The sequence below is a fragment of the Molothrus ater genome, chromosome 11 (genome assembly GCF_012460135.2).
Source record: "Molothrus ater isolate BHLD 08-10-18 breed brown headed cowbird chromosome 11, BPBGC_Mater_1.1, whole genome shotgun sequence".
In the NCBI taxonomy this organism is placed as follows: Eukaryota; Metazoa; Chordata; class Aves; order Passeriformes; family Icteridae; genus Molothrus; species Molothrus ater.
Window position 1 is genome coordinate 1,672,868 of NC_050488.2, and position 25,437 is coordinate 1,698,304.

At 40.2% G+C, this 25,437-nt stretch overlaps 1 protein-coding gene across 5 annotated transcripts in view; it reads right to left on the minus strand.

Annotated features, from left to right (window-relative positions):
- FGD3 (FYVE, RhoGEF and PH domain containing 3) overlaps positions 1 to 25,437 on the minus strand; it is a 92,499-nt gene that overhangs the window by 53,367 nt on the left and 13,695 nt on the right. Inside the window, exon 1 of one of the 5 annotated variants that reach the window (XM_036390896.2) lies at positions 9,906 to 10,046. The exons of 3 other annotated variants lie outside the window; for them this stretch is intronic. In XM_036390896.2, coding sequence (XP_036246789.1) covers positions 9,906 to 10,020 — 115 coding nt within the window. In that variant the 5' untranslated portion in view covers positions 10,021 to 10,046. One more of the 5 variants, XM_036390898.2, reaches the window with a different exon arrangement.

Consider the following 25,437-nt stretch of genomic DNA (forward strand, 5'->3'; position numbering starts at 1 on the left):
GTCTATTTAGGTACTAAATAAAAGCAGGTAAGTGAAAAGTAGCTCAAAACTGAGCCCCGGTTCTTTGCTACAGAAGTAAGCTTTGCACGGCAGGTCTAGCTTTTCTGTGTGATCACAAAGTGCTCACTCCACACTGCAGATATTAAGAAAATACAACTTCATTATTGAAACACACAAGGAGTATTTTTACACTATTTTGACAGCAGAGCGGCATGTTTCAAAATTCAGAACAATTTCAAAATAATCACTAGAAGAAGACATATTTCAGCTCTCAGTGTGGCTCAGTAATGTCCTACTTGAAGTTGAGAGCTTTGATAGAAAACGGCCAAGCCACAGATTCTGTGAGCTTGGAAGGAACTTGTGGAGATCACCCAGTCCATCCCCTCTGCTCAAAGCAGGGCCACTCAGAGTAGGCTGCTCAGGACCTGGTTTGACTAGGTCAATCACACATATTACAATGTGATATGTATAATAATATTTTTGTCCCATTTAAAACAAATGTAACAAAATAACAATGTAAATTACCAATAAATAATGTTCTCAAATAATAACTCCTTTATTGAGAAAAGACACAGAATAAAACATTTCTGACTGATAATCTGAACATGAGCAGCAATGAGAAGCAAACAGGTTGCCATGGTGCCTCGGCTGTGGACTGGGTGATTGAGTGCCACATGGGCTCACAAAAGCACAGTCGCAGTTTGGAAGAGCCTTTAAGAGCCTGAACAGCACTGAGAGGCTAACAGCAAAAGCATCCCTAGTCCTGTGCCTTTTTCTCATATCTATACTTCCAAAAAAACAATCCCACACAATGACTGCAAATCCAGTGCAAGAAAAGCCTTGGAGGGGTCTAGCCACTGTGAGTCTACTTTTTGGAGACTTGGAGCAGCCTATGACGTTGACCAAAGGTCCACACTACACTGCACTGATTTCTCAGCTGACTAGAGAACACCATCTTTACCCTTCTCTGCGGCCTCAGGCTCTGCACCCTGCACCTCCAGAGACCTACACACCCAGGTTACCCCAGAGCCACTCCTGAGGTCAAACTCCATGTCTCTTCCAGCTCTGAGGGGACACACAACCATATTCTGTATATTGCAGATGGAGGAACCAAGAGCAAAGAGCACTCTTTCACTCGCATGGCCATCTCCTTATGTTAGATGAATGCTTCCTCACTCTGTGATCCAGAGTCTCTAAGATCCAAAGTGAGAGCAAGAAAAAGAACCTGGGAAAGGTTAAAGGTGTCCATGGGAACAACACACAGATAAATAAAGTGGAAGAGACTGAAAACCACTGAACCAGCTCCAGTATTTTGGATCCCAGTCACAGGATAGGATAAAGTATCTTTTATTTCAGCTTGACAAGCTCCAAAGAAAGTAACACCAGATCAAAGGCCTGTAATATAGAGTACAGAGAAAAACTGGAGTAAAAGGAATTAGTATTAGTTTTCCCAACAAAACTTCAGTTAATTAATTATATCTATAAGAGCTATTCCATCTCTCCAGTTATCTACAATTGCACTTTTATCAAATCCATAGCCACTACAACATGAAAACCAAGGACATTTTTCAAGAACCCAAGTTATCATTTGGGACATCGCTTATAAATCACAAAAAATAAAATCCAAGTGAATGACTGCTAAATTTTCATTCTAAAGAAAAAAAAAAAAAAACAGACTTAATCTCAAAATTGAATTACAACTCTGCCAGAAATTATTTTAAAATAATTTTTTAAAATAAATAATTTTTTTAAAGCTGGACAGGAACAGGCAACAATTTCAGAATCAGATCATTAACCCAAAATATGCATTCAAATTACTATTGTGAAAATAGTACACATTCTGTCTTTCACTTCTGAAGTTAACTTAGAGTGTGGTCTATCATTACATAAATTATAACAGGCAACTAGCATTTTCCAATATGTATGTATAGCTAACGTGGATAATTATAAACTATGTCACTTGCACAGGATAGCTGAATGTTTGTGTTTAAAATTATATTGCATAAAACAGCACATACTGCATGGCAGGCACTGTTTCAATTAATCTTTCATTATTGGAGAAATCTCCATGCATACAATGTATGTTTGTTGGCAAAGCTGCATTATTAAGAAAGGATGACTGGAAGGATTTAAAAATAAAAGTCAATACAGAAATTTAGATGCTATTAAGAAAAATGCAAAGAATTTTCACTGTACAAGAAAAACAGTAAAAGAAAATCATTACAAGATTATTTCAGATAATAAATGACTCTTGTAATGAATTTACAATCTTGAGCTCTTATAATAATTGACAGTGAAAGTGTAATTTAGTAATAACATCATAATCCTATCAGTTGCTTAGAAGGGGTTATGGATAAATAATTTTTGTTTGGTTGGAGTTTTTTCAGATCGATTATGGCATATTGGCCCCAGAGAGCTTTAAATGCTGCCAACTTCACAAGGAGAGGAACAAGACACCTTTCAGAGCAACATCTTTACATGTAAAGTGAGGATCTGAGTTGGCACCCATCAATAAAGAACAAAACAGTAATATTAATAGAACTCCAAATTGCCTAGGACACATCCTGCTTCCTTTTGCAGCATGCTGGTGTCAGCAAACACCACTGAGCCCTCCATAGCCCTTCCAAAAAAGAAAAACAAAAACCACCAAACACATGCATACACGAATTGCGATAAGGTCTGATTATGCCCTGGCCACCCTGCTCCACTCTGGGAATGATTGACACACACCAACTCATTGACTGTCATTGATCATGACACTGTGTGGCACAGTCCTTAGCCACACTCCCCTGTGGCAGTTGGGTCAGCTTCTGCATATGATGGGCAGACCCCTTAAAACACTGTGATGATTATCACCACACAAAGTTACTGCTCAAAAGACACCTAGCTCACAAATAAACTGTGGCTAATTCAGAGATGCTTAGAGCTCAGATGTCATCCCTCCACACTCAAATCTGGCATTCATAAATGTCTGCAAAGTCTGCACCAGCCTTGTCTCCCCACCTGCACTGCTCAGGAAGGACAGCTCTCCTCAGAGAAGCCAAACAGGATTGCTGCAGTTCTGGCAATTTCTAAGTTAGGCCAAGCGCACAGCCGGCCATGCACAGACCAGCACACAGCCCTGTTGTTTCCCCACCCTCACTCCCTACCACACCACTGTGCTGTGGGGCCATTCCTCTTCTGTGTTCCTGCCTCACTTCTCAGTTCCCTGCAAACACTCCATAGAGACACACTCAGAGGGACCAGCCCTGAGCTCCAGTGTCCACTGGCTAAAGCTGTGATCTCAGAATGGAACACTTTGATCGGTTTCTGTGATGTACTGTGGCAAAGGAAAAATCAGACTGTCAAGCAAAATAATTGCTTCAAGATGGTTTTTAACTGAAAAGCCCATTTTCACTAATGGTCAGGAAGAATCAGGTATTTTGCTCCCTGCAGAGTTACAGAATCACAGAATGGTTTAGGTTGGAAGGGACCTTGAATGATATCTTGTTCCAACATCTGCCATGGGCAAGGAAATCTTCCACTAGACTAGGTTGGTCAGAGCTCCATCCAGTCTGGCCTTGTGAAAAAACAAACAAAATAAAACTAGAAACAAGTTGAAAATCCTAGGTAATCTCTCCAATTTTCTGGTCACAGATCCAAGAGTGTGTCTTCTTTCTCACCATAGTGCACCTTCTCTTCCTGCCCAAATACTTGAATGCAACTCCTACAGCACTCCCAACCCAATATCTACAAAGAACATTCTTGGACCAAACAGATCCCTCTTCCTCTCAGAGCAGCCAGTTTGGAATTCTCAGATGCACAAAAAGGCAACATCCCCTGCTACAGATATATGTTCAGAAAGGCACAGAGCACAAGATGCACTCTACTGAGGACTACTACATTCATCTTCTACTAATCTTCTACAAGGAGATACATTTGATAATAGGAACGTGTGACTGGCTTAGTATAACAAACATTAAGTGCATCAACCTCCAGTTCTTTTTGCACTTAATAAAAGTGGCTACCCAATACATGTTGTAGCAATCTTACAATTCTGTACCTGTCATTTAAAAACATTAAATAACATTAGAATGCCAGAGTGCACAGCATACACAAAGCGTAGGCAGTTTTCAGAATAAGTGACCCAACCAGGGATGTTGTCCAAATATTTCAGTTTAGTGACCTCATCTGATGATGGAATTACAACAGCTATATTACAGTTCCATGAAAGAAGTCATTCTAGCTATGAAAACTATACAAATTTCTTAATATCAAAATTCAATTTATCACACATTCTGAACTGTATTATACACTAGGGTTCCTCCTTCTTCTGTACAGTAAGATATGCTTTATTTCAAAACATTTTCAGAAATAAAAATATAATAGCTATATAAAAGCCATAACAATATATTGGCTTCTTTGATTAAAGAACCTAAATTGTAATAACATTTAACAGCATAAAGTTCCAATTCACTCAGCAATCTATTGGAAATACACATGATAATGTTAAAACTACTGGGTTTTGACATTTGAAAAAAAAATTAAACAAACAAATTGTTACATTTGATTGTTTAATCACCTGAAAGTGGCAAAGGCTTCAAGCAGTTTTGGTGTTCAAAGAGGATGCAAACAAGCCTTTTAAAAGTCATCACCATCTGGGCATCAGGGACAATAGGCAGGAGTTGCCTCTCTCCCCAGGGACATACACACAGTGTAAGCTCATCATTACCATCATTATGCAGATCACACCATGGATGTTCAATGACATTTTACAGACAGATAAGACTAAAAAGTCCTGCCCTTAGGAACCAAAGCCTTGGAGGACAGGGCAAAGCCTGTATACCACACTTTTCAAACTGGAACTATCCATGTCACTGAGAAGTGATTTATGGGTCAGAGCCCTGCAAAAAGTCAGTAAGACATTGAATTTTGTAACCATTTCCTCAGAAAAGACTACAAATTAATTACTTGAAGATTAAAGGTAATCTTCAAAATGTCTGTGATTACTAGGAAGTCAGCTCTGACTAGTGCTGCAGGACATGATGAAAGACACAAGTCATGGTTCTCGAAAGCCCATTTAGAGACTTATTGAACATCTCACATCTTGCAAAGCAACAGCAGTGCAACTAAGAACATAAACACAACAGAAACTACAATTACAAAGTCAAAGTCTGGTGCTACTACTTGACAGAAGATATTCCCCAGTCCATTACCAACATAAACCCTCCTGGCTGTCAGTAATGCTCTGTATTTCTTCAGTCTCAGTCCTCCATGACCTAAATATTCACTGATTAATACTTCTGTGTATTTAACTCTTTGAGGGCCCTTCATATTTTTCCATCCAGGCTGGTCAGAAGAAACACAAGAGCACTGGGCAGCTCCTTTGGAAGGGAAACTCAACACCTGGTAAGACCAGCACACTAGCACCACTAGCATTCCATGTTTTGTATCTATTGTCATTCTGCTTCTCATAGCAGTATTTTCCATTTTAACAAACCAGATCAAACACCCAATTGCAGAAAGAAATGTTAAATCCTGGGCTAAAGGACAGAATTTTACACAGGTGCAAGATACATGTGGTGGGACTAATGGTGTGGTTTAATACTACCCTTAGCGTCCTCCTACTGAAAGAGTCTTCCTGCCCTGCTCCCTCAATCACAGGCATTATTCTTCCTTGGAACGTTTTGACCCAGCTCAGAACTGACTGAACTGATCCCATGCATAGGGCAGTGGTGTGAAAGCTGCACTCAGGATGGAAGCCAATAAGACCACAGGCAGCAGAAATAGGAATTGGGCTTGGAGGCATCTTCTACAGTGGTACTGCAAGCAGGGCTGCTGTTGTAACAGGTCCTACACTCTGCAGAACCCTGGGAATCACATGGTTTACTGCAACTTAATTGGCCAGCAAACAGAAACACTTCATCTCAGTTATTATTATGCAATGGCATGGAAAAAAAAAATATCACAACCTCTTGTTCTGCAACAAAATACTTTTTCACTGGGAATCAAAAGTATTGAAAGAAGTATTCGAAAACTGATACCATTTATTCCTCTTAAAAGCAAAGTCACCTTTACAAGGAAAATAACTCTAGTTTGATCTTTCCACCTTCTCAGACCATAGCATTTTTACCACTCATTCACTAAATATAACCCAAGTTAAAGCAGTTTGTCTTTTATAACTAAAGAGGTCAAGACCTTGAGCTTTTTCAGTGAGGTGTGTTTTCCAGACATCTACAGTTTTCGTGGCAAGGGTTTTTCATTGTCATATCACATTTATAGGGGAAATTAAACTTCAACTGATCCCGTGCTTAAGTGAAAAGGCTGGTTTTGGTTTCCTGTTGGAACTTGCATATGCAGAAACTTCCTTTTTTGGGGGGGGGGGAGTGGGGGAGCAAGGCAAGAACAATAGCTCTAAAAAAAACAAGATTCAGTTTTAACACTGAATTGTGAATTTATACACTATGATGAAGTCTTCCCTTTTTTTGAAGGGGTGGTAAGTGGGACTCAGTAAGAATTTTTAAACTTTGGATGTAGTTCTTCATGGCAGTCCATACATCCACACTCTCCATGTACTAGGAAGGGACAAGAAGCAGGATTAAAGTGCAAGCTAGTGCCAGTCTCTGACACACAGCAAAACCAGGTTGTTCCTAATAAAATACTGCAAATTAATTTAATCCTATTTTGTAGGACTGAAACCAAGACTTTTCTTTCCCCACTTAGAAATGAAAAAAATTAGTAAGAAAAAATAAATACAGATGCCTTGATTTCAGGTGACTGTCATTGAGCTCTTAGAGCACTACTGCTGAGAGCAGGTGGAGTAAAAAGCATCATTTTCATCACCAGAATCCTAAAGTACCAAGAATGCTGTAATGGCATCACCAGTGTCACTCTGCCCTATCCCCACTGGATTTTCATATGTTAGAGCTATTTCTTTTGGTGTTGATTTCCTTACAGCATCAAGTTTGACTCTAACCCTAGAAGTAAGAAGAGGTTTATTGTGTCATTTGCGGTTGGGGATTTTTGGCAGGGAAAGGAAGGGTGGGTTTATGTGTTTTGTTTATTAGCTACTCCTAAATTTGGGACTTTCAAGTTTTTGCCTCTAATATTATGTATCCTAACTGTAAGAATCTTGAAAGCAAGGTATGTAACCACAGAAGTCTATATAACAAACGCCACCAGTCTCTTGCTCTTACTTGTTTTTTCTCATAACAGATTTATCTCATTATTTGAGCCTCTAGCTCAAAAGAAATCTTTTCTCAGAAATGTGAGATGAATTTCTGAAGGACTAAATTTTCCTCACATTTTCTATATTTAGAACATTATAACATCACGTAACTTCAAGAAAAAGGGAAAACAGGCTACATCACACAGACATACAGCACTTCAAAGGAGATAATCCTACCCAGATGTAGAAAATTTCTTTTAAGCATTACTTGAAAATTTTGCTCCAGCTTAAGACAGAACTCAACATTTTTCCAAAGTAGAAAAGTCATTTTATTATTCATTTGGCATCAAATAAAACATTAGATTAATGGGTGTCAAGAGGAAAATGCGTGGTTCTTCACATTCTCATGTTGAGATGTAGTGTAATAATACAAGGTGAAAGTCACTGTCATGTTGTACTTACTTTTCAATTGCCCCAATACTGAAACATACTCACAGCTCTGCCACAAGGGCAAGTAAATCCATACACTCTCAGAAAATGTCACAGACCTACTTTCTCTCCAAGTTTAGATAGGCACAAGTGACAACTGCAATGATTTTTACTTTCATTTAACCAAATTACCATGGTTTTTCCATCAAGTATGATGATAACTGAGAAGCATGTAATTACCCTCCTCTGCTGACACTGAAACGCCACCTCCACAGAACATCTAGTACATTATTCCACCAAATTCACTATCAGTTACATAGGTTGCTGCTACAAGTATGAAACAAACACCTCTCCAACCCTAGTAACTCTGCCAGGAGGGAGCAGAAGACAGCACCAGGGAGATATCTATAGGTAAGATGTCTCCTCCCCAAAGTAAATACTCTTCTAGAAGATTCCTAAGCTGGATCACCCTAAAATATTAACCACAAAACAGGCACATCTAGCTCCACACATGTGCCCATAGCTGTGGCAGTGGAGAGAAATCAAACTCCACAACTCCCCATCAAAGCCTTTTACTGTGCTGCCACTACTGCCTTCCCTGCACACCCTCTCTAACGTGGGGAGTCTTTCATTCCCTTCTGAATGGTGCCAGGGCCTCAGGAGAGCTCAGAATGCCCTGTATGGTCCAACTTCTCACAGTCTGTGTTCACCACTCCAAAATCTGTAAGTGGTGATGGAGAAAGAAACTGAACACAAACCTTACTCCCCTCAGGCAGCATTACTTCACTATGTCCCAACAAGTGCAGAGGAACAGCCAGCACCATATCTCGCAAAACCCTCTTCCTCCCTGAGAGGTACACTCAGCATCCCTTAGCAAAGGAGGGTAGAAGAACTGTTTGTTTCTTGACCATGATCAGTCTTTTTTATTGTCGTCCCCGAACTTGCCCCTAACTCCAGGCACTTCTGTACAAAGATTCTCTTACACATTAGCTTGCACATAACTTTCAGGAATCTCCAGGCTCTGGGTCCTACATGGGAACACCACACAGGAATCCTCAGGACCATGGAAAAGCTCAGAAGTTTTCAGATCTGCAACAACAAAATTGCAGTAAAGGCAGACCCTTAACTCCTGTCGAAGGTGCTCATGTCCTTGTTTAGATCCTACCTCAATTATACCACAAACTGAATAATACATTGGACTGAGCTTAATCCAAAAAAGCTCTGCATACATAATTTACTTTAAGAGCTGGATATCATTAAAAGTCCTGTACCAACAGGAGCTGTAAGATACTCCCTAAAACAGCTTAGGGAATGCCCAAATAACAAATATTAAACAAAAAAAACCAAAACAGCAAAAGCATGGAGAGAAGTCTGATCCAGGTCCCCATGTTGTCATGGTGACTTCCCAGTCATTTATGTACTTCAGACATATTTAGAAAAAAGCTATATTTTCACCCCTCCCTGCCAAATAATGTAAGAAAGGGAAAAAAACCCTGCTAGCTTGTCCCAAGCCAACCAAATGGCAACCAAATCCTTTGATCAGGTAGCACCCCTGAAATATTTTAACCAATACTTTTCCTGCACTGTGAATCAGATACTCAGAAAACATGGAAACAGACATCAGCAGAAAATTCTAATTAATAATCCATCCGATACCTTTATCACACAAGACTCTGAACACACTTGAACCAGACAGGTTTCTGCTTTCAGATTATTAAAAAAATAATTACTTACAATATCATTTAATTCATCCCAAATTTGCAGACACTGTTTGCAAGCAATTGGTTTTCTTTTACCAAGTACTATGTGTTCCACATGCCGCTGTTATCATACAGAGCAATTAAACAGTCTTAGACGGTTCAAAAAGCATAAAATCCTCTCAACATTTACATGCAAATACTGCATAAATATGGATTTAAAAAAGCAAAAAATCAATACAGCTCATTATGGAGCTGTACAGAAAGAGCAAATTTTTTACTACCAGTACTAAACTGCTCACACTCAGCAAGCACTGCCCAACACCGCCAAACCCCCCCCACTTCTACACCAGGAAAAGGCTAATGCATAACACAGTCGAGGAGGAGGCATCTAGTAAGACACCATTTTCTACATCATACCTGAAAAAGCATTACAGACTCCACAAGAAAGCGCTATTTGAACAGATCACAGCATGCACACTTACCAGCAGCTCGCCAGCCCAGCCATCTGCCCTTGCCCGCCACCTACCAGCATTCAGGAAATCATTGCATTTGCTTCACAGACAGACCATTCTGATGACCCTCACCCTCCCCATTAATCAATTAATGAAGCAGGACTGTTTTTTCCTTACTAAGCAATGTACGGACACTAAGCCACTTGAAGGTTGCCTGTTCCTTCCTGCTGCAGGGCCTCCCAAATAAAAATTGCCCAGCCAAATTCAGGCTTTTTCTTTTTTTTATATTCATTCAAAGCTGTAGGAATACACTCAGCCCTTGACAATGCCAGCTTGCATGATGAAAGAGCAAAAGTAGTTTTGAGGCTGCAGAATGCCTTCTGTGGGTTACCATGGAAATAAATGTGGCAAGGGGAGGGGGCTTCGCTGATGGCAATTGCTGCTACTCAGTGGAGATGTTCTAAAGCCAGACTGCGTGGGAGTGTAGTCCAGGAGCAGAAAATGTATTTTACTATTACTACTATAATTTCATCTGCTCTCCCTTTCATTTGCACCAAATTTCACGTAGTTGAAAAGCATGAAACTTCCCTGAGATGCTGAGGGGATGCTGGTTGAAACAAGTGCGGTGTAAGATCCCTCCAATGAGGAGCTGAAGAAACTTTATTTACATATCGGAATTTACACAGATAGGAATTAATGCTCAATCGCAATTAAAACTTGATTGACAAAGATGAACGTGTTGCAGAGCTGAGGATGTAGCAAGGAGGACTAGTTTCACAAAGGCTTGATAAGAAGCATCACCTTTATCATGAAAACACAAGGCAGCTTTCCTTTACAAAAAATTCTCACATATAGTATGAAACAGATCACCTCAAGGATCTTGTCCCTTGTGAAACTGAGAAAAGTTCATCAACAAAAGCAGGGTGGACACTGTGGCACACTGCTCCACAGTGCTCCTCCATGAGATCCTGACTCACACCATCCCACGCTTCCCCTCCTTGCATCTTGTCAGGGTCCCCACGGAAAGTCAACCAAAATAATCCATAGGAGGTGGAAGCCTGACACCAAAATCCCAGTGAGAACAGCCAATACAATTTCATCAAACTGATTATATTTTATACAAATTTAGTTAGTATTTTTTAGAATATTATTAGTAGCATTTTTTAGATATTAAGAAAAATTCTTTAATTGAAACAGAATGGCTAAACATTAGAACAGGCAAACCAGAGCAGTGGTGGAGTCATTGTCCCTGGAAGTGTTCAAAAAACGAGCAAACATGATGTCTGGTGACATGATTTAGGGGCCATCATAGGATTCAGTCAAATGTTGGACTTGATGATCTTGGAGGTCTTTTCCAACCTCAGAAAGAGGTAAGAGCTGCTCACTACAGTGACATTAGCACATTGCTCCAACCAAAGTGCAAAACTCACTGTCCAATATTTGCCACAAAACAAAGCAACTTCCACAGTCATCAGTTTACCACTGATTATTACCAATGTAACTTAATTTTGCACATCAAAAAATTCTCCAAGCACTGTCTCTGAACACACAGAAAAGGTTTTTTAACAGTAGTTAATAAATAGAGAGCTACACCTTGGCACACTAGCCAGACCTCCTCCGCCTCTCTGCAGAGGATACCAAGAAGCCTGCACCAACACAAAGCCCACTTTGATTTGCAAGAACAGCAGCTAAAGGCAATCCACTTCAAAATCCACCATTTATTTACTTATTAATTCCAATGGGCTTGTTTAGAAACTTAAGCCAAAAAGAGAGGAGGTAAGCAAGTTGGGGACCATATAAAAGGACGGAGTAAAGCCGGGGTGGAGACAGTGTGAGAGCAATTACAAGCCAGCTGGGCACAAGGCTGGAAAAAACCTGTCAGGCTTTGGAGTTTCTTCTGAAAACCCCAGTGCTGGCTGCTCCACAGCTGCTCTAGCCAGCCCCCACGCAGCTGCCTGCTCCCTGCAGCTCCTTCATCTCTCCAGTCCCATGTCAGAGAAAAGGAGACAGCACTGAGGCCCCAAGAGAAGTGGCTGATATCTTCTACCAAAGCAGGGACCAGGGGAGAACTGGTTTGAGAAGTAACCTAGGCTAGGTCCCTTTCTGACTCCTCTCTCACTTGCAGCAATTTCTGCCCCAATCTGAATTGAGAGAAAGAAAAAAAAATATGAAAACATGGTTTTTGCAACATGTCACAGCGGTAAGATGAACTAGTACATTACATTTACACATATAAAATCCCTAGAACACACACTGCCGGGACCTGAGGAAGGCAGGAGCAAACAGTCCAATCCATCATTTCCACCTGTGTTCCTCCTCAGCCAAATACGAGTTCAACATTTCTTTACAAGACCACAAATCAAAAACCGTAATACAAATAAAACACAAATCTGATTTTATGGTATCACAATAAAAATCAGTTTTGCTGATCACACCTGACCCAGGTGTGATCCATGCTTTCCCAAGTTCCTCCAGGTAGCCTCGCCATCATGTCTTTATAACTGCCAACAGCAAAATTTCACTCACAGCAAAATCTCACTTCATACGCAAAGTCAAGGAAGAGCAGAATTAAATCTGCCAATGCAAGCACAGCAAAGCACTATAAAACGTTAGCTACTACACACAAGCAATGGAGAAAGGCTGAAAGAGCTTAAAAATCCAAAGAGCCGGAAACCAGAGCAACCCAAAAGCACAGAGCAGCTCTGCAGGGCTCGCCTGGCATGGGCTTAATGTTTCTAGCCACATTGCCTCACACCATGCCAGCTTTCCACTGCGCCCCTCTCCCAGCTCCAGCAGGCACCAAGCGGTGCAGGATGGGGCTAGTTCAGAGCAACTCATGTCCACTGTCCAGCTGTCGTCCTGACGCTTCTGCCCGCTTGTCTCCTCTCTAGGAACCAGTCTATCTGGCTAATAAATTTTAGGGAAAAACAGAAAGGAAAAGGAAAAAAAAAGTATGTTTAGCTCCCTAGCCCTTCTGCTGACCACTCTGAAATGAGCCTGAGGAGGAAGAAGGGACTGAAAGCACAATGCATAAACCTCACTTACTCAGGAAACCAGATTAAAAGCCACACCATCAACTACCAGGGGAAGATCAACAAGACCAGGGAGCAGCTCAGATAGATTATTCTTTTCTTTAAAAGGCACCTGCTAGGGAGAGACAAAGGTATACAGTGAGGCTGAGCAGAAGGCCAAGAAATTGCAGGGAGAGCATATATTGATTATTAAAAGTCAAGAATATATTGATTTTTATGTGTATCATACATACCCAGGTATGTCTTGGAAAGGGCAGCCAGGAGATTTCTCTGAAGCCACCCTGAACAAACAAAAAAGCATCACTGTTTTAGACTTTCTAACAGCTAAATAGCAACAGACTGACCAGCCAACATTTCTGTGATTATGTGGCTAAAACCTTTGTGCTCCAGGAACATACACATCATAAAAATCATACCTCGTCTCCTAATAACAAGGCAAGGTATCAGATGTGCAAAGCTGAGGGGAAACACAGACTTTAGTCTTTTATTGCAAAAACATAAACAGAACAAAACTGACAAATGACTGGCTATTCAATATTACATGATCCTCCTGTAATCTTATTGAAGCTTTTTATCAGAACACTGCATGTGCAAAGAAATGAAGAGTTGATCTCGTGGTTGGTGGTAGCTTTTAGATGACTGACAACCTCTTATTGGAAGAACAGACATAAAATTACAAAAAAAAACCCCAAAACCAAAAAGGAGACATTGTTAAGGATAAACTATCATTTCAAATAATGTACCCAGAAAAGCAGGGAACAAGTTGATATCTATTATTTGTTTCCCTTATTTTTTGTGTTCTGACAACTACATTCATCTGCCAATGAAACAAAGGAAAAGTCAGCTTGCCTAACTGCTACATCTGAGGCAGACACTTGGACACTTGCATTGCTGTATATTCCTACTTTCGCTAGTTGCATGCACAAAAGTTAAACAAAAAACCAAACTAAGAATATGGAATAAATCACTCAAGCCACAGTGGAGCAAGCAAAAGAGCCTTTTTTTTTTTTTTTGAGTGGAATAAATCTTTTAAATAACCAACAAAAATACATACAATTATTAATCTGTCTAAGAGCTGCACAAGTGCATCGTGTTATCTGGTTCCCAAATAACACCACTAAAGGTGAAATGGTACATCAGCCCACGGAAATGTAAATTTATAGAGGTCCCAGTTACATCCGTGGACACGCTGTGGTTTGCAATATGTATTTTTATAATTTTCTCCTGTGCAGAGCTAACTGGTTAGAAAGGCAGAACACTCAGGGTACTTTTGTGAGCTGTACAGGTTTGCCATATATTTCAACCTAGTCCAAGTCACCTGAAAGGAAACAGAAGTGATTTTTTAAAGGATGACTTTTCACAATTCTCCTTGAATTTTCAACATTTGAACACCATCTCTGCTAACACCCAACATTTCCTTCTCATATGGCAGCAGAAAAAATCCTCATATGCACTAATAAGGCATATAGATGCTACCCTACAGACCCTGGCTGCTATAAATATCAATTTTAAAAAGCTATATGATACAGTGCTCATTAATTATTATTTCCTCCTGCATGTGCAATCACTACAGGGGCACTGCAACTTTAAAGCTTGATCATTCTGATCCACTAGGAGTTACCTTAAAGGCATTAAGACAGCAAGAGGATTTTACCACCATTCTGTTGCAAAGAGCAGCTTTTGAAAACCAAGTAACTTTTGAGAAAATAGAAGTAGCTCTGCTGTCAATCACTTCTGCTGCCAAAATACATTCCTTTAAGAACTCAATATCTTTGCTCTTTTAGTCTTAAACAAACTAAACAGAAATTTTTGCCTAGGTCATAGAAATTTCTGAAACTTATTTTAGAAACTCCCTGCATTAAGATCTGCAGTAAAAATAAAGAGAGAGATTTAAATCACTTACATGGTCTAAATGGTGCCAAAAAAAGGTTAAACACCCAAATAATTTCACCTACTTAAACTGGGTAATTTTTCTACTAGAACAACTGAAACAAATACTCCTCAATAAAGCTAGAAAATGGGTCTTCAGACAGCTCTTATCCAGCCATTTCATACCACATCTTCAATAAGTGCATTAAATTTCACTGTTCTAATAATAGGTTATAATTAATATTATCATCACTGACAACAGACAGGCAGTGCTGACCATTTCTTTAAGCACAAACACTTCTGAGTTTCATCCTGGAGCTGCGTGTCCCTAGAGTGTTTTGCCCTGGAATCAAACCAGGAGAAAATCCAGAACTGAACCAGCGTGAAGGGGGAAACAGGGGGAGCTGGAAGTTCAACTCAATGAAATCTGTCAAGCAAGAATGAGAGGTGTGAAGTGCCTTTTTCCACTTTCATTTTATTTTCATAGTCAGAAAATGCTTTGAAAGTAAATAGAACTTATTTGTATGAGGTCACTGATGGGAGCTGTATATTTCTTCCAAAACATTTGGAAAAGAGGAACCAGACTTGAAAGCATAAACTATAAACTATGGCATGCACATTTATTCACAGTTGACTTTGCAAGTTCCAGTTTGCTTTTTATCAGGACAAAATCTCATGGTCTCATTTCCTTCAGTTAACAGTGAACTTCATTATTAAAACACGAGGTTTAAAATAGACCATGACTTCACCCAAAAAACAAAGGTAGCCTTTGTGCAAGGGGAACAACAGTTGTATGCTCTGAATGGTGCAAAACACAGCTTTAGTAAGAGCATGAGTGAGGCCAATTATTCTTAATTTTTTATATGCAATTCTTAACTTTAATACATGTATATATGCATTCATACACTATACATATATATATGTACACATATACACCTTGACAACCACTCCTTTTAATAACTTCAAACTTAAGGAGACATAGTTTGCTAATGTTACAGTAATTGTTCATGATTAATTTTATGTATCATCTCTTTAAGAAAAATATTAATATAAATCTATCCACAAATAACATCACTGAACAATTTTCTTCCCAAAATCCCTATCACTGCTCCCATAGCAGACAGTGCACAAGAGCAGCACACTGTGCTCAGGTCTGTGACATACTGAAGTCATCAGTGAGGAGAATGAATCTCTGCAATTAGCTGAATACATGCGTATGTACAATGAAGCAACTTGCTGTCTGCATTTCCAGGGATTTCACAGCTTTTTGGAAGCTCGGGGATGTGGAACACCAGGGCCTGCTCTTGGTGAGAGCCCTTTGACAGCAGTTTGTTGGACCATTGGCTGTTTCTAATTTTATTATTCCTACAAAGGCACGCAACAATCCCAAAAGAAAGAGGCCCATCAAGATAGGCACTGTGCAAATACTTACTAAAAACAGGCTTTGTTCACAGTTCAATCAAATAATGCTTTAAAATGAAAGAAAAAAAAAAAGTTAAGTGTTGCCAAGGTTTCACAGCAGGAACAGAAGTGCAGCATGGACTCCTGGCCAGTGTCCTACCCAGCTCCTGGGACAGAGCTAGCTCCCTTCAGCACTGGTTAGCGAGCTGGTAGTATTGTTTCAAATAAAAAGAAGTAAATAGGAACCTTTGTTCTCCCACCCCACAAAGTAAATAACTGAAGTATATGTATTCTTGGTGCACACAACTCCTCCACATGGGGGAGGCAGGGGAATTCTTGTGGGAATCCCCTACTAAAACACTGGCAGAATATCACTGGCACTACAGAAAGCAAATCTGTACATTAGTCACAGCCCAATGCAAACAGCATGTACAATTCTGCAGGAAAAAAAAAAAAGGAAGAAGTACAGAGAGACTGACACCATGCAGAGAAGTTAGTATCATTTCATGCAAGAACCAGTAAAAAGAAGAGAGTAGTATCCCATATTGATTCAGTTGCACTGAGCAGTAAGAGTATTTGAAAGAAATCAGGTTTAAATCAGTTCTTCCAAGCAAAACCTCAAGTTTTTCAAAGAATCTAAATCCTCTTCATGGCACACTAAAACAGGGTCATCCCACTGCTGCCATACAAGGTTTAATAGATCAAAGATTTTGTCTTCCACAAGTAGAAGACCCTTGGATTGATTGTCACAAGCCCATTAAAATTGTTTTTAAAGATACTTGTTAGCACATGGAAAGTGCCAGGTGGGCTCATATAAGGATTTATACCAAAGTAACACTATCCAGAGCAGAAACTGTATTTCTGTAACAATCTATAATGTAAATATGGGATGTCCAAAACAAGGGCCAATTCCCATCCAAATTCCATAATACAGCAGCCTTAGACAAAAAGAAGTGTAAGGATTTCTTGAGTTAACATCTATTCTTCATGACTAAGGGTGACAGAACCCTGCAATCATAGAATCATTAAGGCTGGAAAAGACCTAGAGATCATGAAGTCCAACTGCCAACCCAGCACCATCACGTTCACCATTAAACCATGTCCTCAAGTGCCACAGCAACATTTTTTTAACACTTCCAGGGATGGTGACTCCACCACTGCCCTGGGCAGCCTGTCCAATGCTTCACTTTCAGTGAAGGAACTTTTCCCTAACAGTCAATCTAAATCTTCTCTGGTGGGGAAGAGGTCATTTCCTGTTGTCCTGTCTCTTGGTCCCTGGGAGCAGATCATGATTTACCTCTGGCTGCCCCCTTCCTGTCAGGGAGTTGTAGAAAGAGACGAAGTCTCCCCCAACCCTACTTTATTCCCCCCATCTCCCTCAGCCACTCCTAGTGCTCCAGACCCTTCCCTAGCTCTGTTCTCTTTCCTCAACACACTCCAGACTCTCAAGGTGGGGCCCAAAACTGAACCCAGGATTTGAAGCACAGCCTCATCACAGCTCAGCACAGAGGAAAAACAGACTTCCCCTCTGGGCTTCTTTTGGGTTCAGTGCAGCATCTTCTGCTGGAGCAGGCAGAATGCTACACTGCTTTCCTCTACTCAAACATACAACTGGGCCACCAGCGGTCCTTCTTTCTCTTACTTAGTTTCCAAATTAATTCAGAAACACCAAAAATGGTGTTAAAACAAAACACTGCAGAAATCTGCACAGCAACAAAGAGCCTGTGATCATATCAGCAATTTTTACATAGACTATTGCTCTACTTCTGGTTTATGAAAAAAGCTTTAACACTCAAAGCTTTATTCTGCAGCTTTTGTAATTAGTTCTATATATGCATGCTTTCATGAAAAACAAAGCAAAAGTCTTTTTGTTCAATTTTGCCTCTCAATTTATCCTTTGCTCAATTGGTCATTTCTCTACCAGGCCTAAGAGGTACAAATGCCCTTGTTTCATCGCCAGGAAACAGCAGCAGCACACTTGCTTGACATGGCAAATCCATGCATCTCACTCCACACCAAAGAAAAAGTTTAAGCTTTATAGATACAAATTTTTAAAAAAAATTTTTAAAAGGAAGAAAAAAAATCTACTAGTTTCAGTATTGCATTGATCCAAAATCAGTGCCTGTACAAAGATCTGCAAAATTCAAATCAACTCAAGCCTGTAGTATTTAGAGCCCTCATCTTGGATTTTGAAATGTGTTCAATCATAATTAATCAGGCTTAATAATAATCTTAATATACAAAAGGTGTTTTTCAAAACACCCCAAAAATCCCAAAGCACTTCATGAAGTAACATTTCCATTCATATGAAACAATGTATCAGTTACAGACATTCAAACACCTCTCAGCTGAGATTTTTATAAGCTTTTGGTGAAGGGACCTAGACAAAGAACTACAAATCAAAAGACTCAATTTTGAATTTTGCCAGCTGCTATTTTGGGCGCTGAGCATGGCAATTTGGAGAGCACTGCTCTGTGACCAGAGCCTGGTCTGAGATGCTCTGGACCCAGAACTAGCTCAGTACCTGCAGAAGAAGCATTTACTTTAGTCCTTTGATTTTTCACATAGCCATGAAACTGCACCCTGGCTTGAGGAACAAGGTCACAATGCATTTGTCTTGCACTAAGTTGCCTATTTTATGGCACGCAGGGCTTCTGGTTTGAATGTTGTTCTTTTAAGCACAGCCTCTCACACAGGTTTAAAATGTTTGGCACAAGACAGTCCAAAAAAGCTCTTTGTTGTAGCTTGCTGCCAAGAGGTTTGGACTTAGGATGGTTATCATTTGTTCCCTCCATACTAGTGACATCCTTTAGACAAACATTTGGCAATGCACTCTTGGCTTAAAAAAACCCACATTTTCTCAAGGAAACATCCTTCCAAGTTAAATGAATATGAAAAATTAGTATCTCTGTATGAAAAAGGTGGAGAACTACTGTACTGGTTATGAAACTTGGACCTGTTGGATTACAGGAAGAAAAGCAGGGCACAAATGAAGATAGAAAAAGGCAGAACACCACTTCCAATAAATTCCCAAGTTTCCCACTGTGAGAAAATGTGTGCAAATGCAGTCAAACAAATCACCCATGCCCTCAGTTAATGTCAGCAGCACTAAAACAGAGCTGCACTGAACCACCCTGTGACTGGTGTCCCACTCCACTCTTCCCCGACCTGTAAAACATGATTTTATACACAAGTAATTTCACGTTCATATTAAGGTAAATATTTTGTTGCCCTTGGAACATTAGAGTCTCCTGCCTGGCCTTTAAGAGCTCTTCAGATCCTCTTTAATCCAAAAGAAAATAAATTTTATGCATCTTTTGCCCCCTTCAGTAATACACCTTGAGAATATCCTGGATTTTTTTTTTTTTAAGTGAAACAAGTTGATTTTAAGACAATTTTCTGGACACTTGTAGTAAACCTTGCACAGCAGACAGAGCCCCAGGACTGTTGGGACTGGTCCTGCAAACACATCACAGCGCAGCTCCTCTGGAGTCCCACAGGCACCCAGGAACTGCATCTGAGGCAGCAATAATCTGCTATTACTTATTAAGTTGGGCTTCAACAGATGTTTAAACAGAACTGAGGTTTATCATCAATAAATCTGTCATGCTCACTTAGCTTTGCCTCTAATTAGGGATGCATAAACCTCCCCCTGTTCAATTTCAAATCTCTTCTGAACACAGTTTAAAAGCTCCGTTTGTCTCACTTACTGCTTTATGGTTTTGGTCAAATTCTTTTATGGAGTTTTGAGACAAAACTGAAGGGAACAAAAGCGTTGATCATGAATATCGTAAGAAAAGTTGTGAAAAAAGAGTGAAAGTGAAAAAGAAAAGATTTGGGGAACAGATGGTAAGGGAGGAGGGAGGGCAGCAAAGAACACAACAAACGCATACCATGGCCTGTAAACTATGGCCTGTAAAATCCCAGCCTGGAGGATTTGTAATTGCTGTCAATATTGTGGTAAAACCTGCAAAGGCACCTGGTCTCCACCACACAAATGGATATTAAAACTACTCACATTCTGATGAGTTTAACAGGGTAAGAAAACACCCTTCTTAGGGTCTTTACTCCCACCAGTAACCTCTCATTAAACAAGAGTATAGAATCATGGAAGGGCCCTCAAGGTTCATCTCATCCCATACCCTGCCACAGGCAGTGACACCTTCCACTAGCCCAGGTTGCTCCATGCACTGTCCAGCCTGGCCTTGAACACTCCCAGGGATGGGGAGCATTGTCTGTACATATCCCTCAAATTTTACAAGTACCAAAAGAAAGCATTTTGGAAATAAGATGTTCTGAAATTTTTTCTAAATCAACATAGGAATACAGAATTTTTCATGCAGGACCACTCATGTTTTCATCCTTAAGCATCAAGTGTCATCTGGTGGACTGACTCAGAACTGCACCAAAGAACCTCACACAAAAAATTTTGCTAGGGAGGAAAAAATAAATGAACTAAACAGGGACAATATTTACCTATGGCCTCAGAAATGTAAAGAATAGAAGTCCAAACCTCTGCCAGGTGCAGGTATTATGAAGATCAGCCATAAGATTCTTATAACACATCCAGGGATTTGGTGGACTTACCTCTCTGAAATTTGGGAAACACAAATTTTTTATGACTTACTGTCTAAAAAGCTGTATGCCTCCAACAAAGACATGGAAAAATCTCAGTCAAATATTTATTTAGTTTTTTAATCTAATCTGAGATCCATAAGTAACTACCTGAATCTAGAACTGGAGCTTTAAAGGAAATCTGTCACCTTGGGTAAAATGTCAGGCTGTTTTCCCTCATCAAGAAAAAAAAAATTCAAAGGAATCAAAAATCAGATGCCTTAATCAAGGCAAACAGAGATGCTGCAAACCTTTAAATAAAAGCAAATTTTTAACTAGAAATCAAACTTCATATTTCTTTTTGTGCCTTTGAAACGTATATCCTGTGCTTCTCTCTCAACCAACGTTAATTAGCTCTGATATAATGATTTTTAAAACCAGACATCCCCTTTTTTTCCACTAAAGAGAAGTAAGAGACTGAGCCAAGAAGGAAAAGATAGATTACTAGAAACTCCTACTAATGAAGCTCCTGGAGACAAATAATAATAATTTTTTTTAAAAACCAAACCTAAATAAACAAACAAAAAGGAGCCATTACCAGGATCACCACAAAATTATTTTCTATCAGTTTTAGTGCTTCAGTTTTAAAAGTAATCCCCCCTCCAAATGAACATATTACTTTAAAGACATTGATTGTAAAACACATTTAGCAATCTTGATAAGCAAACAATGGGGTACACACCTCCAAGAAACACTCCAGTTTATAGGAAGAAGACAATTGTTGATCAACTTAGGAGGCAGAAAAAACAGCAACATCTTCCTGACCTTTCAAACAATTTCATTGCTTATTGTGGAAGGTCATGACTACTGATGGCACTAAAGCAAGTTTTAATTGTTTGAAATCACAGCAAAAGCCAATTGTCAGAGAGGCAGCCCAGCCTTCACAGCATGGCTTTATTTGTCAAGGTCCTAGAATGATCTGGGCTCAATGGCATTTTAAAGATTGTTTCATTTCAACAAGATGTTCCTGCCATGGGCAGGGACATATTCCACTATCCCAGAGTGCTCCAAGCCCTGTTCAACCTGGCCTTGGACAGTTCCAGGGATCCAGGGGCAGCCACAGCTGCTCTGGACAACCAGTGCCAGGGCCTCACCACCCTCACAGCGAAGAATTTCTTCCTAAAATCTAATCTAACTCTGCCCTCTGCAGTGGGAAGCCATTTACTGTCACTGTCACTCCAGGCCCTTTTCCAAAGTCCCACTCTAAATCTCTTAGAGACTCTTTAGGCACTGCAAGGGGCTCTAAGGTCTCCGGAGAGCCTTCTCTTCTCCAGGTTGAATGCCCCCAGCTCTCTCAGTACAGCTCCAGCCCTAGCTGGTACAATCACGGGACTGTATGCTTTTAATTCCTCTTGTTCATTTCCCATGCTGTATTAATGTGCATAGGGGAATTTAAGCTGGGTCCTAGTGAAGCCAATCTACTGGCTGGAGTGGAATTGCTTTGCACTGTTCTTCAGGTGCTCTCCTGCTGACCTGTTACCATCTCCAGGCTCTGGGTATCTTTAGCTGTCACTACCATCAAACCAGAAGGAGTGCAATGGATTGAGGTTCTCCTACTTTACTTTTTGGGTCTAGTGGCTGAGTTCTGTGTTAGACTGGGTTGTTCTGTGTTATGCAGTCAGACATTTGCAAACATCAATTTCATCATTATCCAAAGTCAATTTGATGAGCAAAGAACACCTTACAGACACAGAATTAATCTGCACTCTGACACTTCTTTCCTGTGTGGGATCAAAGAGAAGAGTGGCCAAGGCTCAATTCGAGCCTTGAGTCATAGTCCCACCAAGCTGGCTGTCAAAATTCACGGTGCGGGTTTTCCAGGGGATGACAAGTGATATGTCACTATCCCCATTTTAGTGCTAGCCAGAGGGGTCCTTTGAAGCTATCTCCCACCTCACTTCATACTCCTGTGTTTTGGTTTGTAGCCAAGCACAGCCTGGGAGCATATGACCTGCTCTCTCTCAAGAGGACAGGCATTGAGTGAGTGTGTCAAGCACACAACAGCAGCTGACAGGCACGTGGTCTTTCAGGGTCTACCGTGAGCTGATCTCAAAGCCCTTCACACTCACACCCAGGGCAGATGGTGAACCTCAGCACCACCTTCCTTCCACAGATCCAGTTCCACAGGCTAATGCAGACATAGGAAATACAAGCTATTCTTCTTTCTTTGATATTTTTAAGTAAACATCTTACCTAAGCAAAATCTACCACTAAATAACAAAAACTAAGAATACATCCCAAACGGAACAATGTCCACTATAACTGCTTCCCACACCTCAGTCAGAAACAGAAATACTCCAAGAATTGTTTATACTCCTCCCTTACAAGCCGAATCCAGTCTTCCCCCAAAACTGAGACAAGAGAGAAGGCAACCACCAAGTCCAGTCTATCCAGAGCAAGTGAGAGCAGAATTCTTATCAGGAATTTCTAACAGGAAGCATTCACTAAGAAAAGGTTTGTAGAGACTGTTAGTCTCTGCATTCCAAGTCACAGTTGCCACTAATAAATACCAATGCTACGGATGGAGAGAATCCATCCAGCTGCAAGGGAGACTGTGTGTATCTGTGCACTCTGGATCAAGCTGAAACTTAAAGATTTTCCAAAACACCACTAGTTCTTCATGCCTAGAGGTGTCTTGCTAGCAACACACTAGCCTAGATATCCAGCCCAATCTTTTGGGTAGCCTTAAAGCTGATCCAAGTCCAACAGGGTTTTCTAGACAGCTCAAATAACCTAATCCTGTTTTTTACAGACTCCAAATAAAGTCCTCAACTGACCAAGATGAATTATGGAAGAGAAAAAAAGCTTCAGGAGGTCAGAGGAAACACAGCCTCTTCTTGACTTTCTCAACTGCTGTCAGAGGTCCAACTGAGCCCACAAAGACCAAAAAGCATTACCTCAAAGCTCAATGCAGAAGTAGCTGATTCAAAGTGTAAGCACTGTATACTAACACCTAAAAGTCAGTTTTTCAATTATACAGTGTTAGTCAGTACTTGAAACAGGACAAGCTTCTGATTCTCCTGATTAGAAACCCTCAAGCAACCAAGTGCAAAACATGGTCTGCCTAACTGCAGAGAAAGCTAGAACACTAGAGCAGCACCTTACCTCTCAGTAATCTCCTAGTTCCATGCCTAGTTGTTTTAGGTGAAATCTAAAAATACTCTAGGTAGCTAAAGAGGTTAATAAAATTGTTCGTTGGTTTGGTTTGTTTTTTTTTTTAATCAGTTTACTGCAATACCATGCATTTACTCCTGGTGCTCCTAGGTAAATATGATCTTGCTATTAGTCCTAGCAGAATAAAACACTCTCTATATATAATAAGAGGAATAAGAGGAGCCCTCCTCCACAAACTGCACGGCAGCAATGGTGCCAAAATTAAGCTGTGTTACAGCTCAAGGCATCAGAATGTCTTACCACAGTGCCGAGTAAAGCCACTTCAGTGAGAAGTCTTCATGCACAATTAGGGATTGCAAACCCTGTGTTTAGATGCATGGAAAGAAGCCAAGAGACTTACAAGAATTAGCAGGGCCATATCTTGAGTTTCCTACAACACCCACTTTTTCCAGTGAAGGAGATCTGTGGTCTTCTGATGACTCCATCAAATGCCACTTTATCCAATACAAAAAAGATGTAAAGCCACCATGACACCAGCTTCTAGCTAAAGGAATCTTTTCCTGACATACATCTTACAGATTCATTAAACGCTCATCTTTCTAGTTTTGCCTTTGGTGCTGGTGCCAAGACTGCTGGCTGCCAGTACAGTAGTAACTCAAGTTTGTAATGGGGGAGGGGGGCAGAGGAGCATTCCTGACAATATTAGCAATTAGGAGTTTCCAGTAACACCAGCAGAGCACTGACTGGTGAACAGCTCTGAAATGCAGAAAATTATTTTCTTCTCTCAGACCTGATCGGCCATTATAAGACAACCTCTGTTACCACTGTGACTGCAGGACCCCCAGAACTCTGCAGAGACAACAGTTTAGATTACTCACCAATGAATAAGACCATTACAAAGCTCTTTTGTTTGGCAGAACTCAAATTCTCCCACTTTTCAGCATCACATTTTTCCCTTGCCTTCAAGTAACTATCTCAGCCACTGATCACTAAATATCCTTTGTTTACCTCAAAAATGACAGATACCTTTCTGTGACTGCTGCAATTTTTTCCTAATCTCCCAAACTGAAAGAAATCTAGTGTTTCCAGATGGACCCATGTGCTTCACAAGCTGAAGCACAAAAATAACTTCTTCAATCAATTTCTACTGTAACAAACACACCCCTCCGACAAAGAGGAAAATGAAGGGGGGGGGGGGAACTTTGTTCCTACTTTTATTTTCCCATTGGAACAGAGTGGTGTAACAGGCAGTAAAGATTTTTTTTTTCCTGTCATTTCCTGCTCTTATGGACCAAAGTCTTTCATGCCACATAAACAATAAAATTTCTATCAAGCCTGCAAATACAGAGTGGAAAAGATAATAGAAGAACTATTTAGAATAGCCTAGGCTTTTACCTAATGATATTGACATGTTGAAGACAATCCTCAATTGCTAAGCACCCCAGATCTTAAACTAAGATTACTTTACAATCTGTATCTTCCAACACTTTTAAAGATAATCTAAGGAGATTACCCAACATTTGAATATGGAAAACACTCATAACATGACTTGTAGGGAACTCTACATTTGGTTCCGATCTCTGAGCATGCTTGGGACCTAAATCTGGAGAAAATAAATATCCATTTTCTTACAAAGCTGAATCTGCAAGGGAATATACTGAACCCCCATGAACTCAGAA